The sequence below is a fragment of the Acinonyx jubatus genome, chromosome F2, assembly GCF_027475565.1.
Source record: "Acinonyx jubatus isolate Ajub_Pintada_27869175 chromosome F2, VMU_Ajub_asm_v1.0, whole genome shotgun sequence".
NCBI classification, from domain to species: domain Eukaryota; kingdom Metazoa; phylum Chordata; class Mammalia; order Carnivora; family Felidae; genus Acinonyx; species Acinonyx jubatus.
The window spans coordinates 29,910,559-29,926,620 of NC_069394.1; the positions used below are offsets into that span (position 1 = coordinate 29,910,559).

General features: G+C 35.4%; 1 protein-coding gene and 1 long non-coding RNA gene across 3 annotated transcripts in view; both read left to right on the forward strand.

The window, feature by feature from the left end:
- EIF3E (eukaryotic translation initiation factor 3 subunit E) overlaps window positions 1-5,667 on the forward strand; it is a 91,777-nt gene extending 86,110 nt beyond the window's left edge. For both annotated transcript variants that reach the window (XM_053208695.1, XM_015070432.3), the window contains exons 11-13: window positions 4,210-4,312; window positions 4,602-4,736; window positions 5,490-5,667. In XM_053208695.1, the coding sequence (XP_053064670.1) occupies window positions 4,210-4,312; window positions 4,602-4,736; window positions 5,490-5,528 (277 nt within the window). In that variant the 3' untranslated portion in view covers window positions 5,529-5,667. The remainder of the gene's footprint in view (window positions 1-4,209; window positions 4,313-4,601; window positions 4,737-5,489) is intronic.
- A 3,360-nt stretch (window positions 5,668-9,027) lies between these two features.
- On the forward strand, window positions 9,028-15,711 carry LOC128312913 (uncharacterized). Its single transcript, XR_008292862.1, has 3 exons — window positions 9,028-9,551; window positions 11,077-11,216; window positions 14,892-15,711. It is a non-coding gene; the product is annotated as an uncharacterized LOC128312913 (long non-coding RNA).
- Window positions 15,712-16,062: the final 351 nt, after the last annotated feature.

The window sequence follows — 16,062 nt, forward strand, 5'->3', positions numbered from 1 at the left end:
GAGTGATTGGTAGCATAGATAACCTGAGATGCCATCAATAATTTATTAATACTTCTTGGACATTATTCAGGTTTTTCTTTGACTTGATTTAATACATAAAGGATCAACAAGCACAATGCAAAGCAGTAAATCCCCAGCGTAGGATTATGGGTCAGCTTTTGCAGATATTTGTGGGTCTTGATGCATGTTGCCATATTGCCCCAGCCATGTTGGAATATGAGATAGAATATGGATGTAAAGAAAGAAAGGATGAAGAATTCTCTATGGAGTTATACAGAGTAGACTTTTCTGTCTTTTATGTTAAAATCTGACCTTAAATATTTCCTTAAATAAGAAGTCCCCAAACCTCCAGACTAGAATAGTAAACTCTTGTGCATCTCACATAGCTCTTTCTACTTTATTCATCTTTACACTTAAAATAGTTTATATATTTTGGGGATGAAGTTATTGTCCTCTACTCCCCAACCCCTGGCTTAAACTTTATAAAAGTGAGGAACAGACTGTATTTTCTTGTTAGCATCTAACAGTTCATATTTTGTTGAGTGAATGCCAAGGAAGGAAGATAATTGGTTTGGTTTGGCTGGCATGTAGTGTTCATGGGAGAGAATAATGGGAATTTGAAAGTTGTAGCCGAATTGTATAGAACCATGAATGAGATATTTAGAAGTTTGGATTTTATTGTTTCGGTAAAAGGACTGTGTTAAAATTTTGAAAGGAATTTGGGAAAAAACTGGTTAGTTAGCAATTATATAAAATAGATTGAGAGACTGGAGAGGTAGATGAGTTACAAAAAACTAGGGGGCACCTGGGTGGTGCAGTCAGTTAAGCGTCCGACTTCAGCCAGGTCACGATCTCGCAGTCCGTGAGTTCGAGCCCCGCGTCGGGCTCTGGGCTGATGGCTCAGAGCCTGGAGCCTGTTTCCGATTCTGTGTCTCCCTCTCTCTCTGCCCCTCCCCCGTTCATGCTCTGTCTCTCTCTGTCCCAAAAATAAATAAACGTTGAAAAAAAATTAAAAAAAACAAAACAAAACAAGAACTAAGAAACACTAATAGAGCCTGAACTAGGGAAGTGACTAGTATAGGAGTCAGACAGTAAATTTTTATTAATTGTCTCCTGTAAACTGGGCATTGTGCTAATTGCTAGGTAGATAACAGTGAACAAAGAAACTTTGGTACATTCTCTTTGGCTCCATATACAGTGTATCATGAAAGCAGATAGTCAACAACAGAAAGTTACACCTATTATATCTGCTCCAAAGAATATAGAGGGGCTATGAAATCAAAGATATATTACAGTTTACAGAGGTGTCGTGGAAGGCTTATGAGGCTACTGTTTTAGCTGAGACCTGTGTAACAGTTAAGTGAAGATGATGGATGACCCTTTTAAGCAGAAGGCACAGTATATGCAAAGGTCCTGAAGTGATTAAAAACCTGGCAAGTGTAATGAATAGAGAGGTTTAGTATGGTGGGTGGAGAGGAAAGTCTTTCAAGATGACAGAGTGGTTAGATAAAAGGCAGTGGTTAAAGAGAGAATTCTAGGTCTTCTCAGTTAGATGTGACAGCATCTAGAGGAATCTAATAGATAACCTAGGCTTCAAGACCATGTTTCATTATAATTTTAGTTATTTAAACAGCCTCATAAATAGGTTATATATTATAATTTTAAAGCATCTTTACACTACCAACTCTACATAATTCATAGCTTACTGAGAATAATTTTTCTGCTCTTTAAAATAGAATATAGTGGTTTGGCCAAACCATAAGAGACTCTTAAAAACTGAGAATAAACTGAGGGTTGATGGGGGGTGGGAGCTCGGGGAGGGTGGGTGATGGTCATTGAGGAGGGCACCTGCTGGGATGAGCACTGGGTGTTGTATGGACCAATTTGACAATAAATTTCATATTAAAAAAATAAAATAGAATATAGTGATCTTAAACATTGGAATTTTAATATATTTAGTACAGTTTCTTTTGTGCTCTTCAGAGTGAAATGCTTTGGCCTCACTTTAATGAGTTATATTTGGGGGGATGCAGGAGGCATACGAAAGATAAATTGCTATAGGAGGTGATAAAATAATCAGTGTGTTTTGGAAAATCTGTTCTTTACATTTAGAGTTGAGTTTTAGGTAAGAGTAGCAGACATTTGCTTACTATAGAAGTGTAGAGACAATGAAATTTACACATTTCTAAAATAAGTCAAGCACCAGCAGGAAACACAGGAGTTTATGGGAAACCACAGGAAACACCAGTTGCAGGAATTTTTACTAGTCAAAAACACACCTGCTTGTTTAAGTAAGTTGATGTAGTTCCCTATTTTTAGTAGCTTAAATAAAATTAGGGTTATTAGAGAACAGTGATAAAGAGAATAAAATGAAGTCCATGAAATTGAATTAATAGTCATGGATTAATTGTTCTTTCTGCTTGCTGAGAATGTTGTATTTAGAGCAAAATCGATCACAGAAAGACAGAGAACAAAATTTTGACACATAAATCCAGGGAGTTTTATGGTGGTGTTTTTGCTTCTATTCATCAAGATGTTATTAGCTCCAAGCATATTTTAAGGATAAGTTTTTTTTTTTTTTTTTAAGTTTATTTATTTTGAGAGAGACAGAACGAGCTGAAGAGGGACACGGAGAGAGAGGGAGGGAGAGAGAGAGTCCCAAGTAGACTCTGCACTGTTAGCACAGAGCCCTACACGAGGCTCAGACTCCCAAACTGTGAGATCATGGCCTGAGCCGAAACCAAGAGATGCTTAACCGATGGAGGTATCCAGGCTCACCTTTATGGATAAATTTTAATTGTATATCTGCATAGATTTAGTTTGTACTTATTTTATTGATAACCTAACTTAAATTTTTCATTAAAGATTTTTTTTATGTTAATTTTTAGAGAGAGAGAGAGAGAGCGCGCGCGCGCAGGCAGGGATGGGGCAGATAGAGGGGGAGACACACTGAAACAAGCTCCAAGCTTTGAACTGTCAGCACAGACATGGGGCTTGAACTCAGAACAGCGAGATTGTGACCTGAGCTGAAGTTGGACGCTTAACCCATTGAGCCACCCAGGCGCCACATTAATTTTTACATTTTGAACGAACTTCTGTTAACTCTTTTTCAATAAATGTGTAACATGGGGATAGCATAGATAATATTATTCTCATAAGGGTATTTTTATAAATTAGGTTATTTGTGTTGGAAAGTCTGGAATTACATAATGATATGATTGCCAGTGTCTTGACATCGGATCAGGAATTTTAGTTTATAATATTCTAAGGAAAGATTGTATTATTGGTACTCTAGTTCTTTTCATCAAACCAGTGATAACATTAGAGGGCCTGGCAAGTGTGTAATGTCTTCAATGAAGACTGATGAAAAGAGAACAGTTAATGTTTAAACATGCATATGTGAATACATTTATACTCTGTACTCTTTAATACTATATATGCATACTATTCCATCAGCTGAGTGGTTTACTTATGTACTGCCAAGGGGTGCTTTTATTAGTCCTGATAAATTGATCTCTATAATGGTATCTTTTTTACCCCAGTCATCTCCCTAGCTCCCTTCTCTCTTTCTCTCTCTCTCTCTCTCTCTCTCTCTCTCTCTGTCTCTCTCTCTCCCTCCCTCCCTCCCTCCCTCCCTCCCTCTTTCTCCTCTTTGTCTTCCTCCCTCCTCCACCCTCCTCGTATTTTATGTATGTGTATCTTTCTCCTTCCTTTGAAATTCATTGGCTAACATTTAGGTTGTATAGTGTACAATTCCCAGAGTGCCCTCGGAGTTTAATGCAAACATATACACCAGACCTGAGTTTTAGTTACTTCATTATATTATACTTATCACTGATGTTCCTTGTAGTAGGTTTAATTTGTATAATCATTATACATTATAAAACCTTTTCCTCTCTTAGAGCATTATTAATTGAACACTTGCTAAGTTTAAGGTACTATTCTAGAAGCCAGAAAGATTTCTATAAATGTGAAATGTGGTCCTCTCCCCTCAAGGATCTTAACAGTCTGGTTGGTGGAATGGGGATAGGTCATGCACAGTATTAGATAATTGCACAAACATGGAATAGTGCAGTTATTAAGTCACAGTATTTAAGAGAGATGATCCATAAATACCTGAAAGTCTCTATGCAGAGTGTGGTTCAAGGACTATGGACATGAAACCAATGTTTTAGACTCCATTAACATTGTTTTTACTTTCTTCATTAGCATGTTGGCAGACAAACTGAACATGACTCCAGAAGACGCTGAAAGGTGGATTGTAAATTTGATTAGAAATGCAAGGCTGGATGCCAAGATTGATTCTAAATTAGTGAGTATTATGTTAGCTATGCTACATCTTGATATAAGTTGCTGATTATTTTATGCTTTTTTGCGAATTTTTCATTAAGGACATTTTGTTCTATTCTGTTAGAATTTTTGCTTTGTTTTAAGGCAACAGCAACCACCTGGTTTTTTTGTTGCTGGAGTTATATTGTCATCTCTGTACAGTGCATAAAAATGTGTGCAACAGTCAGGTAGTGTTGTGATGTCATGCTCATGACTTACTGGGAAACTTGGTTGTAATATTACAGGATCAATTTCCCTCTGTCTTATTTTAGGGTCATGTGGTTATGGGTAACAATGCAGTCTCACCCTATCAGCAAGTGATTGAAAAGACCAAAAGCCTTTCATTTAGAAGCCAGATGTTGGCCATGAATATTGAGAAGAAACTTAATCAGAATAGTAGGTCTGAGGTAAGAACCACATATTTTCTATTCAGTCTCGAATTTAGCAAGAATATAACATCATTATTACATCTTACATGTGTGGTTTAGTATTGATCTTTAAAAAATTGATTTTATCTGTCATATTTAACTATGTCAAAAAATATATATATCCCTTCTTTTGGTAAAGATCCTACATATTAGATATTAAACTTGAATAGCCATGTAATTTTGGAATCCCAAACCAGCTTTAATGCTTCTTAGCTATTACGATTATGTGTAACTGAAGGGTAGGAAGTTATTATTTTTAGGAAGTACAACTGCTTCCTAAAATAGATGGAACATTCAGAGACCTCATGTGATTGAAATTTTAACAGAGGTTTGTGTCCTTTGAGTAGTTTTTCAAAGAAGAGAAGGAAGAATTGGGAAATTATTGTTCATGACTGTTCCGATCACGTCTAGAATAACTCAACCTAAAAAGATAACTTTTATATGATGTTATTTTCTGTATGCTTAAAGATCAATTTGTATTGACTTTTGTTATAATGTTGGTGATACTGTCATTGTTATACTTTATAATTGGTCAAAAACTGTTTCAGATGATATTTTGACTTGTTTTTTATTGTTGTAAGTGGCATAATTTAGAAATTGCAGAGATCATTAAAATCTTAGAGAGGGGTTTGGGCAGGAGTACTGAAAGGAAATGCTAGTATCACTTTGTAAGTTAGCTTTTTCAGAAAGTACTTTCTTCTAACTCTGTCAATTTCCCTTTGCATGTTTTAGGCTCCTAACTGGGCAACTCAGGACTCTGGCTTCTACTGAAGAAGTGTATGAAGACAAGATGAAAAAACTATAAAAATGAAATAATAAAATCATTATATAAAGGATGACATGCATTTTAGAAACAACATTGTGTATAAATTTGGGAGAATTTGAATAAAATTGGCTGTGTTTCATTTTATCTTGTGAATTTCCTTGTGTATAGATGTGTGTATTTTTTTAACTTTTCATTTTGGAATAATTGTAGATTCACAGAAAATTGTGAAAATAGTACAGAGAGGTCTCTTGTAGCCTAAACCTAGTTCACCCCAATTTTTTCATTTATGTTGCTATGATGCATTACCGCAACCAGGATATAGACATAGGTACAATGTGTGTAAATAGCTCTATGCCATTTCATCATTTCTGTAGATTTGTATAGCCTTCAGTGCAGTCAAGATAAAGTACTGTCTTCTTTTCTCTGCCATCATAGTGTGTTGGGTTGACTGTTCCTGGCTAAGAAACAAAATCAGAATCACCCCATTCCCAAATGGATTCAGATGGAAACTAGTAATAAAATCAGGCACAACTCCCAACAGGTGGCATTGGAGAAGAACCAGGCTGGGTCTATAAGGGATTGTATATGGGATGGCACACATATTTATGCTGCATGAAGGTCATATGCTTGTATCCTATCACTCTGTAAACATCACTATTACCTGAACAATAGATATGCTTTATTGGGGAAATGATTTTTCTGTTACTAGGCTTTTGCACCACTGGGTTGGTGAGAACTCTTTTAAATGAAAAAAAAAAAAGAAAAACAAAATATAAAGAACTATCATCATGAACTTCTCCCTCATGCTATTCCCTTCATGTTTATACCTACCTCCGCCAGCTCTACCCTTAGAAACCACTAATCTGTCCTCCATCTCTGTTATTTTATCATTATGAGAATATTCTAGAAATGGAGTTCTTCAACATACACAAGGATAAAAGATACGTGCATATTGGCTTTTTATTTGGCTTCTGATCAGGTCACCCTCAGCCTGCAGTTAAGTTTAAAGAATATGGGCCAGATTTGACCCATGTGCTATTGTTTAGACCTCTGGTTTATGGTATTGGTTCTTCTAAACTGTAGCCCAAAGGTGCTCAAGAGAGGGGGAGGATTGCTGGTTAGGATAGCCCAAATACTAATACTAATTTTTTATTCATCTTTTGCCAGTGTTCTGAAAATGCCAACTTTAAAGGATCATCTCTAGTACAAACTGGGCAAAGTTCATAAAGTACCAAAAAGTGGCATTTCAGGAACTGTATTGAAACAGGTCCTTACCTTGTGTGTAGGAGCTAATTCCATGAATCACAAGTACAGATCGCTAAAAACTAGAGATAGTTACACAAAACTATGTAAAATTACATATGTTACTCAAGTTAGATGTTAAGATGACTTTCCCTCTTCACAAGTGACTCAAGGGCAAAAAGAAATATCATTAATGACTTTTTATCTTAAGACTATAGCTCAACCAAACCAGATTAATGGCAAGGATTTCTAGGTGATTACCTACCAGCTAAAAGCAAGTTGTTTAATGTGCTTTAGTGGACCAGTAACACAGGGAGGAAAGATGGGAAGCTATTTGCTATGTATCAGGCATTTTCACACATATGTAGAGAAGCAAAGCTAACATTTGAGTGCCTCACAATGCCTGGAAACACTGAAATTTTGGTGCTAATATTTGTATATTATTGATGAAGAAACAGATGGTTACTCAAAGTCACACCTATTAAATGTTAAAGCAACTAATGGAAAAGCTTTTTCAGTTATACCCCAGTGCCCTTTCTTATATCATTATTGCCTTAAATTTATAAAGGGTTAAGGGGTATATGTTCAGTAGGTTGCAAAGGAGGATCTTGATCCACAAAACTGTTCAAGTCTCTTGGCACCATTACCTTCAAATGAAAGCAAAGGATATTCTATTTTTCTATTATACCAGTATAATCATTGAATTCTAGTGACCCCACAAAAAAAATCTATTTGGAATAGACAAGTGATGAACAGACAGATGATGAACATCCCTTTGATTTTTATCTATTTATGGTTTGCTCCTTCAAGGTTATCCATTATATGAATAATTAATGTTCACTTTTCCTATCACTTTTTGCTTTTCACATACTGCTGCCCTTTGAACTTGAAAGATGATGCCACTATAGATTACTAGTATCGGGAAAAAAAAAAAAAAACCTGTAATGGCCATTTTTACACATTACCAACATTTGTTCATTGTTAAAATGCATTTTTGAAGCTTGCATAAAAAACTTACCTGGTTCTGGATTTAACCTTAACGTTTAATAACAGGTAAACTGTACCAGTAAAGATGGTGAGCACAAATAATGTACTGATTAACTTTCTTTTTTGTGCCCTGTACTTTCATTTGTTTCCACTTAGTAGACCTTCCTATGTGTCAGCAACTTTTACAGCTACTGGGAACACATTAAAGAACAAGAGTTCATGAAGCTTATATTAAGTAAGTAGTTGCTTGTGTATTTTTTTTTAAAGTTTCTATGTATTCACAAGCATATGTGTTTATGGTTTTTAAAATATATATATAGAAGCTAAAAAAAATAAAATCAATGCTCATTTACACAATACCTCCTACTTGGTACTCAGCTTAAAAAATAGAACGGTCCTAGTAACTTTGAAGAGCTTGTGGGCCCCTCATTAATTGTATTTTCCTCTTTGCCCTGGAGAAGCAACCACTACCATGACTTTTGTGTTAATAATTCCTTTGTTTTTCTGCATGGTTTTATCATACACACACAGACACACACACATTCCTAACAAAATGTTTTTGCATGTTTTTGACATGTACTTAATTGAAATCATACTTCATAATCTATTGCTTGCTTTTCCCAGCACTGAAATTCATCTATGTGGATATATTCACGTTGGTGTATTCAGCTATAATTCATTCTTTGTCACTGCTTTATAGTATTCTATTGTCGAATATACCATATTTAATTCATCCCAGTGTTGATGAACACATTGCATTTCCAGGTTCTTGTTTTAGCTAGAGTATTCAGAACCAGTCTGAAAATTGTGTCTTTTAACTGGTGAGTTAAATCCATTTCCTTTTATTATGATTACTAATCTATGTGGGTTTATTGCTACCATCTTTTTTCTTTTAATTTTTTTAAATGTTTATTTATTATTGAGAGACAGAGAGAGACACAGCATGAGCATGGAAGGGTCAGAGAGAGGAGACACAGAATCCGAAGCAGTCTCCAGGCTCTGAGCCGTCGGCACAGAGCCCGACATGGGGCTTGAACTCACGTACTGTGAGATACGACCTGAGCCAAAGTCGGACGCCCAACCGACTGAGCCACCCAGACTCCCCATGTTTTTTAACTTATGTCCTAAAATTATCTCTGTTCCTCCCCAACAACATAAGGAAGATATTATGCCAGTGATCTTCCTCCCCACTTACTTTTGCCCATATTCTGTTCTTTTTATTGTACTTTACAAATCAGACATTATTTTATACAATAATGCCCTTTTTCTTGTTCATTCCTTTTGTAATGAGACTTTCGTCAGGTTGCTTTTAGGATCTTTCATTAGTGTTCTACAGTTTCACTATGATGTGTCTAAGTGTGAATTTTATTTATACTGGTTGAGATTCATTGGCCTTCTGATTCTGAAATGGCTTTTGTCTTGCATTAGTTCTAGAAAATTATCTTTTTGGATAATTCTTCCTGGTTCATTGGTGGTTGTTGGTTGGTTTTTTGTTTTTTTTTTTTTAGTTTCCCAAGAAAACCTCCCTCCCTTTCATAGTTTTGATCTCTGCCACCTGTGCTGCATTGCATTTTGCCTAATTTCCTCAGATCTTTCTTCCAGTTTGTTAATGATCTGGTCAACTGTGTCTAATTTGCTCTTAAACCTCCATTGAGTTTCTTCTTTCAATTATTTTTCTTTTCATCTTTGATGGTTTATTTTTCTTTTACCATTTTTCAATGCCAACTTGTATTCTTTAAACTTATTTTATATTCTATTTTGAATCCATCTACTTCTGTGCCACCACCATTCTTGCCCAGGTTAGTATCCATCATTTAGTGAATATAGTATCTTCTGAATTATTCTCCCTATAACTATGCTTGACCCCCATTCCCACCTGTTTTCCAAATTACAGAGAAATCTTTTCAAGTTGAAATCTGATCATTTTTCTCCCCTACTTAAAACCTGTCCATGGCTCCCTATTGTTCTTAGAGTAAAGACTGAATTCTTAACATGGCTGTAATTATCTGCTATCTTCTTCTTGTATCAACCTCATGTTATGCCACCCTCCAGCTACACTGGCCTCTCAGGCCTTCAAGCTATTTTGACTACTGCAGAATAAGAAAAATACTTTACATCATGATTCTTTACTATAAAAATAATACATATATTTGACTGATGGAAGTTTTATAAACAATACCCATCCTTAGTATATGTAATGATCTCTATTTTTTTATTGTTTTTGTAATAGTTACTATGTCCCATAAATTAATTTCATTATCTACCAGTTGGATTATGGACATTTGAAGAATACTGCTCTAAAGAGCAAAAAATCCTTCCTATGGTTTGACTTTTGTAATATTGTTCTCTCTGCCTGGGAATGAATTTTCTCTTCCTCTAACCCCCACTTCCCATGCACACATGTATTTCTAGTTTGTATTTTATTTATCCTCCAGAACTCAAATATCAAGGAAAACTTGACATTTCCTTTCTGTAGGAAACTTTTTCTTACCCCTAGACTAGGCTAGATAGTTATCCGACTTGAAATTACACTGTTATTACTTTATAAATTTTATAATTAGTTGATTAATGTCTTAGACTGTCATTTTCATTTGTTTATGGATGATATCTGTCTTACTCATTACTGAATCCCCAATGCCTGGCTCATGTTAAACCTTTGATAAGTTATTGAATAAATGGAACAAATGAATGAATGAATCGTGTTTGGAATGGCATAATGGAAAAAAACAATGTGGACTTAAAAATAAACATACCTATCAAAAATCTTTAATTTTCATTCTATTGGGTGAGCTTAAACAAAATCATGGATTTCTTATTCACTGATTTCCTAGTCGTTCTAATGGCAATATTAGCTGCTTTGTGTGGCTGGTTACTGGAGATAAAAAGACTCCCACATCCTTTTTTTTTTTTTTTTTTTACATGAATATACAGTTGATGTCTGAGACAGACACACAAACATAATACTATATGGTAAGTGCAGCTGTATGTGAAAACAGGTTACACTCAGGAAGTATGGCTATACTTTTTTAAATGGTTAAGGTCAACTGAAGACTTGCAAAAGTCACCATTAACTACAATTTATGAAATGTTTCAAAACTTATCTTTCTCTTGGTCTTGGCTCTTTCTTGGCAATGATGGAACTAAAAAGAGAGAGAGATATACTAATGATCTCAGATGTTTTGCTTCCTCTCTACTACCCATTGGTTAGGAAAATAGCTGGACAGCATATAAAACTGTTGATTTCCAAATTCACAATATTGTGAACTCATGTTGTTTGCCAGCCTATTGTTGATCTTCATATATGACCCCTGTTTTCTTTTCTAGCTGGTAGATGTGTGGACAAAGGAAGAGGTACAGGTATCTTTCGAGTATCCTAAAGAGGTCATGTGGGAAGTAAATCTGCTTCCAGTACCACTGCTAACACAGGAGCAATCCCAAATTGGATTCACCTCTGCAGTAAAAAGGTCAGAAGTAAAATACTAAGCATAATGACCATCAGTAAGAAAAGTAATCAAGGCCAGAGCCAAACAATCTGCTAGAGTGAAATGTTTAAAATTTTCAATGAGACTTTAATTAGATTCTTAGAAAATAGCCTGCTTTGAAACTGTTTTGTGTGTCTTCCATGAATAATTTACTCCCATGCATTTTAAATTATCTTAGAGATCAAGCCATTCTCTGGAAAAGTGTTAATTATCTGGAGAGGTAGCACAAACACTGTTATGTTTTGTTAATTTTTCATCTCATGTATTTAATAAACTGTTTGACTCTTAGAATCTGCAAGAAATAACATTAACCTAAGGCATCTCCTATTTTGGTTCTGAAACTCTGACTTTTAGTCATTTAGTCTGTTGGGATTGGGAGAACAATGTCAGATTGATCCATTTGTTTTTAAGTGTTGTGAGGACAATTGAGGGGTAAGGAGAAGTTACTATTTTGAACTGGGAAGCAGCTTGGGCACTTATGCACAACTCCAGGTGAATAAACTAAGTGTGCCTATATGTAAGCCTGATTGCCTAAAGGTAGACATCTAAGATTCCATATTGATCAGTGCTAGACTGCAGCTGTTTGAGGACCAGAGGCATGGTTTATTCAGAGTGGCATGGAAGGAAAATTGGATCACAGAAAGACATTCTTATTTAAACAGGACTTGAAATCTGACAGTTCTCCTAGGGGAATAAAATACTATTGGATTACACTTATTTGTGGGCATTTTTTCTTGCCTTCTACATTGCCCTTTAAGCATAATAACCATGATATATGTTCATCTTTGTATTCCCCAAACAGTAGGCGTGATAATACTGTAGAGATTTATTCCTTCACTACCCATTCATTCATTCAGGTACACAGGTGATGTTTAGGAAATACTGAAGCAGTAGTCTAGCCGAGAGGGCATTGCTCTGAGTCTCTCTGGTTGCTATACTTAGGGACTATGCAGCTTTTCACTTCATTTTAAAGACAAATGGTCTGCATAGAGAGGAAGCACATGATTAGCTTTGTATCTTTGTTCACTTAGCTAATCCGGCCAGAGCTGTTGGTCCATCTGTGCATAAGCCAGTTAGTGTTTCTCTGTTCTTAGCCACAGATTGCACCTTGAACCTTTGCCAGCTGTTTCCTAAGTGCATGCCATTGGATGTGAGGGGGACCTGACAAGAATACAGATAGATCAGCTTAAAATCATCACAGCTTTTAAAAACAAAACGAACAAAGCACGAAGCATGAATCCCATAATGGTAGATGAGAAGTTTTGTCTTGGTATATTCAAAGGTCAGCTGCCGTATGTGCTGCAGTGTAAACACTACATGATAGGGACAAAATTTAAGAAGCTGTGACAAAAAAGTATTAGAACTTTTATAATCCTTTTTTATTTAAAAAATTGAATTTCTGCTGCAAGTTACTATAACTAGTCCTAGAAAATATTGGGCAGAATGTGGATGGTCTCATTGGTTCAGAAATTGCCCAGAGCTCTACATGACCAGTATGCCTCATGATTTCATGGATGACGTGATTCGACAACATTCTTGGTTATCTAGTAATAACTCCCTTGCCGCTGGGCTTGGGGCCTTGTTCTTTGAAGATCTGTAGAACTCAAATGAGGTTTCACCTATAATCAATAAAAATGTCTCTTATTTGCTTCATATTTTTGCTTTTACTTAACAATCATGCACATTGTTTCAAGTGAGTCTCAAAACAACCTTGTAAGTTAAACATTATTCTTCAGGTTTACCATCTGATCACCTGGCAAACTCTTCTTGTCTGACATTAGTGACTGATGGAACTCAGGGAAGAATAGTTTACTATAAAAAATTGACTAAAAAAAGTATAATCCCATACTGACAAAACTATCACTTTTATAAGATGCTACATTCTCTTATTAGGAAACAATCAACTTTTAGGTGAAATATCATTCACCAAAATTTAAAAAAATTACTGAAATAGTTTGTTCACTTTGAGAGCATCGAAAGAAAATAAAAGTGAAAGAACTCTCTTTGACATCTCTGGATATTTGAACAGACAACAAGGAAGAACTTTAGTTGTTTTTTTTTTTTTTTTTTTAAGCTAAATTATCCTAAGAACACTCTGCTCCAACATAGGAATGCCAGTGGAATAAGAGATGGTAACACAAGATGCACCAGGAGACTCGAGGTTTTGTGTGTTTGAAACTTATATTCTACTATAATGACTAAATTGTAGAGAAGCAAAACTAATGTGTGTGTGTGTGTTTAAATTTGCCCAATGTGTTTTTGGTTCTGTCTTCTAGGAGCAGACAAACTTCTTTTGTTTTTTTGTTTGTTTGCTTGTTTGTTTTTAAAAGGTCACTTCAATTTTATAGAACAGTATAAGACAAGGACAATTAAAAAGTTATACTACATTAGAAAAATATATTTTGCTCAACATAGAAATGCCAAAGGCTCATAAAGGTGTATGTGATATGCAGTGTTTTCTTTCACATAATTTATTTAAATTGGTAGGACTTTTTTTTTTTGTCTTTCAACTTTTAATTTCACTTTAAACAAAAGTGAAGTAAATACAATGGTTGTTATCAACTGAATACCAGATGAAATCTTGGCATTTAAAAGAACATAGATCTCTTCTTACAAACTTGCTTTTGATTTTAATTCAAGAATAATTATGCTGGATTCTGATGTATGACTGGACAGAAAAAAAAAAAAAACATGTGGTTGTGTGTTTTGGCATATGTTCTTCCAGCTTTTTCAGTGATCGACATGATAACCAACAAAGAGAATTTACTTTGAAAGTTCTTTTTCTGTACGATATTCTAATCATCACCAAAGAATAATTCCAACACCTATTGGTTACTTTTACTTGAAGACCTTATGTATATATACATATCAATGACTTTATTTTTTTTAAGTTTTTTTTTTTTGAGGGGGGGCCAGAGAGAGAATACCAAGCAGGCCCCACACTGTCAGTGCGGAGCCCAACAGGGAGCTCAATCCCAGGAACCATGAGATCATGACCTGAGCAGAAATCATGAGTCAGACGCTTACCCAGCTGAACCACCCAGGCACCCCATATGTCAGTAGCTTTAAGTGGTGGAGAATAGGGATGTGGAATTCAGAGGAATAAACTTTTGGAACAGATACCCGCATAATATAATGCTTTTTTCCAGCTCCATGGCTGCTAACAGAAAAAAAATTTGGGTAAAGTAAGAATGAAATAAGTAAAAATATAATGTTTTTATAACAGATTTTTTTTCCATCATTCATGTTTATAGCTTGCTCCTGAGAGTGGACTTAAACCTATAAACCATAGTTTTAGCATATATCATTACCATAAAGGAAAAGAATGTGCATGCTCACACACACACACACACACACACACACACACACAGAGGAAGCCTAGATTTTAGTATCAAATAGATGTGAATGTTATGCAATCAACAAAACACTGTTGTGCAATAATTAAAGAATTTTTAAACTGAAGATTAAATTGGAATGTTGTTATAAACATAAGGGAAATGGCCAACATTTTTCTTTGTATCAAAAGAAAACTCATTTCTAAAAATAAGCACCCTCTTTGTGATGACCCTTTAAAATAGTTTTAAGTGATTCCAATCACAGATGAGCTTTTGGGTCTGTAGCACTTTGCTGTAAGTGGTTTACTCTTTGATCCTGCAGGCTTTAATCAGGTGTGTGTCTAGAAGAAAGCATCAGCATAGCAATATCACCAGCCAGACTCTCCACAGCTTTCTAAAGTGAACATGGCAAGACTAAAACATTCTGCTGAGTCCTGAAAGGCTTCCTTTGGTATATATATTTAAGAAGGTATTGGTTAAAGCCATTCCCCATTGCTAAACTTTATGTTATCAAATTGAGGAAAATATGGACCTTTCTAAAGTTACCAAATTAAAAAAATCACCTTGATGGAAAACAAGGAAGGTTTTTTTTTTTCTCTTTCATGTTGCATTTTTAAGTAAAATGAAACAGAAATCAGATTTAAATAAAAGGAATGATTGAGAATGTTGGCTAGTCTTTGAAATGTTGTTATTGACCTTAGTGTTCAATTCCTTTATCATGTGAAATTGATTTAGTGTAATTGAAATGTTCCAATTTTCTTTACTTAGAGTGTCTTGGATATTGCCTTCAGAAATGCAAAAATCAAAGAATTACTGTCTTGTTTATTCCACCTCCCATCCCCACTCAAATCCATACTTCTTATCACTACTGATTCCGTAACTTAGACCCCAAACCTTCATATTTTCTTCCCTGTCCTTTTGCTCCCCTAGTCGAAACAATTTCCCTCTTAATAATAACTTAGTGGTTAAGCACTAGGTTTGAGTCCTTTGCCAGTTAATAAATTTTTATGGCCTTGGGCAAGTTACTTAACCTCTCTAAAGACTTTTTCTAGTACTTATTTTGTAGGTTTATGGGATTAAATGAAACAAATTCATGTAAACAACACAGTGCCTGCACTCAATACGTGTTAGCTACCACTCACTCTTCCCCTCTTTTTAAAAAATTAGTTAATTAATTATTTGTTATTTTGAGACAGCATGCAAGAATGCACAGGAGGGGCAGAGAGAGGGAAAGAGAGAATCTCAAGCAGGTTCTGCACTGTGATCATGACCTGAGTCAAAATAAAAAGTTGGAGGTTTAACCAACTGAGCCACCCAGCCACCCCCTACTCTTCCCCTCTTGTCCCTTCCTTTCCTTACCCTCCCTTGCCTCCTCTCCCCATCCTCCTTTCTTCTGCTTCCCTACATCCCTCTGCCTTTCTTCCTCCTCTTTGAGTGAATGCTTAGCACATGGTAAGCACTCAACAAAATGATAGTCTTCATTGTTGTCTCCA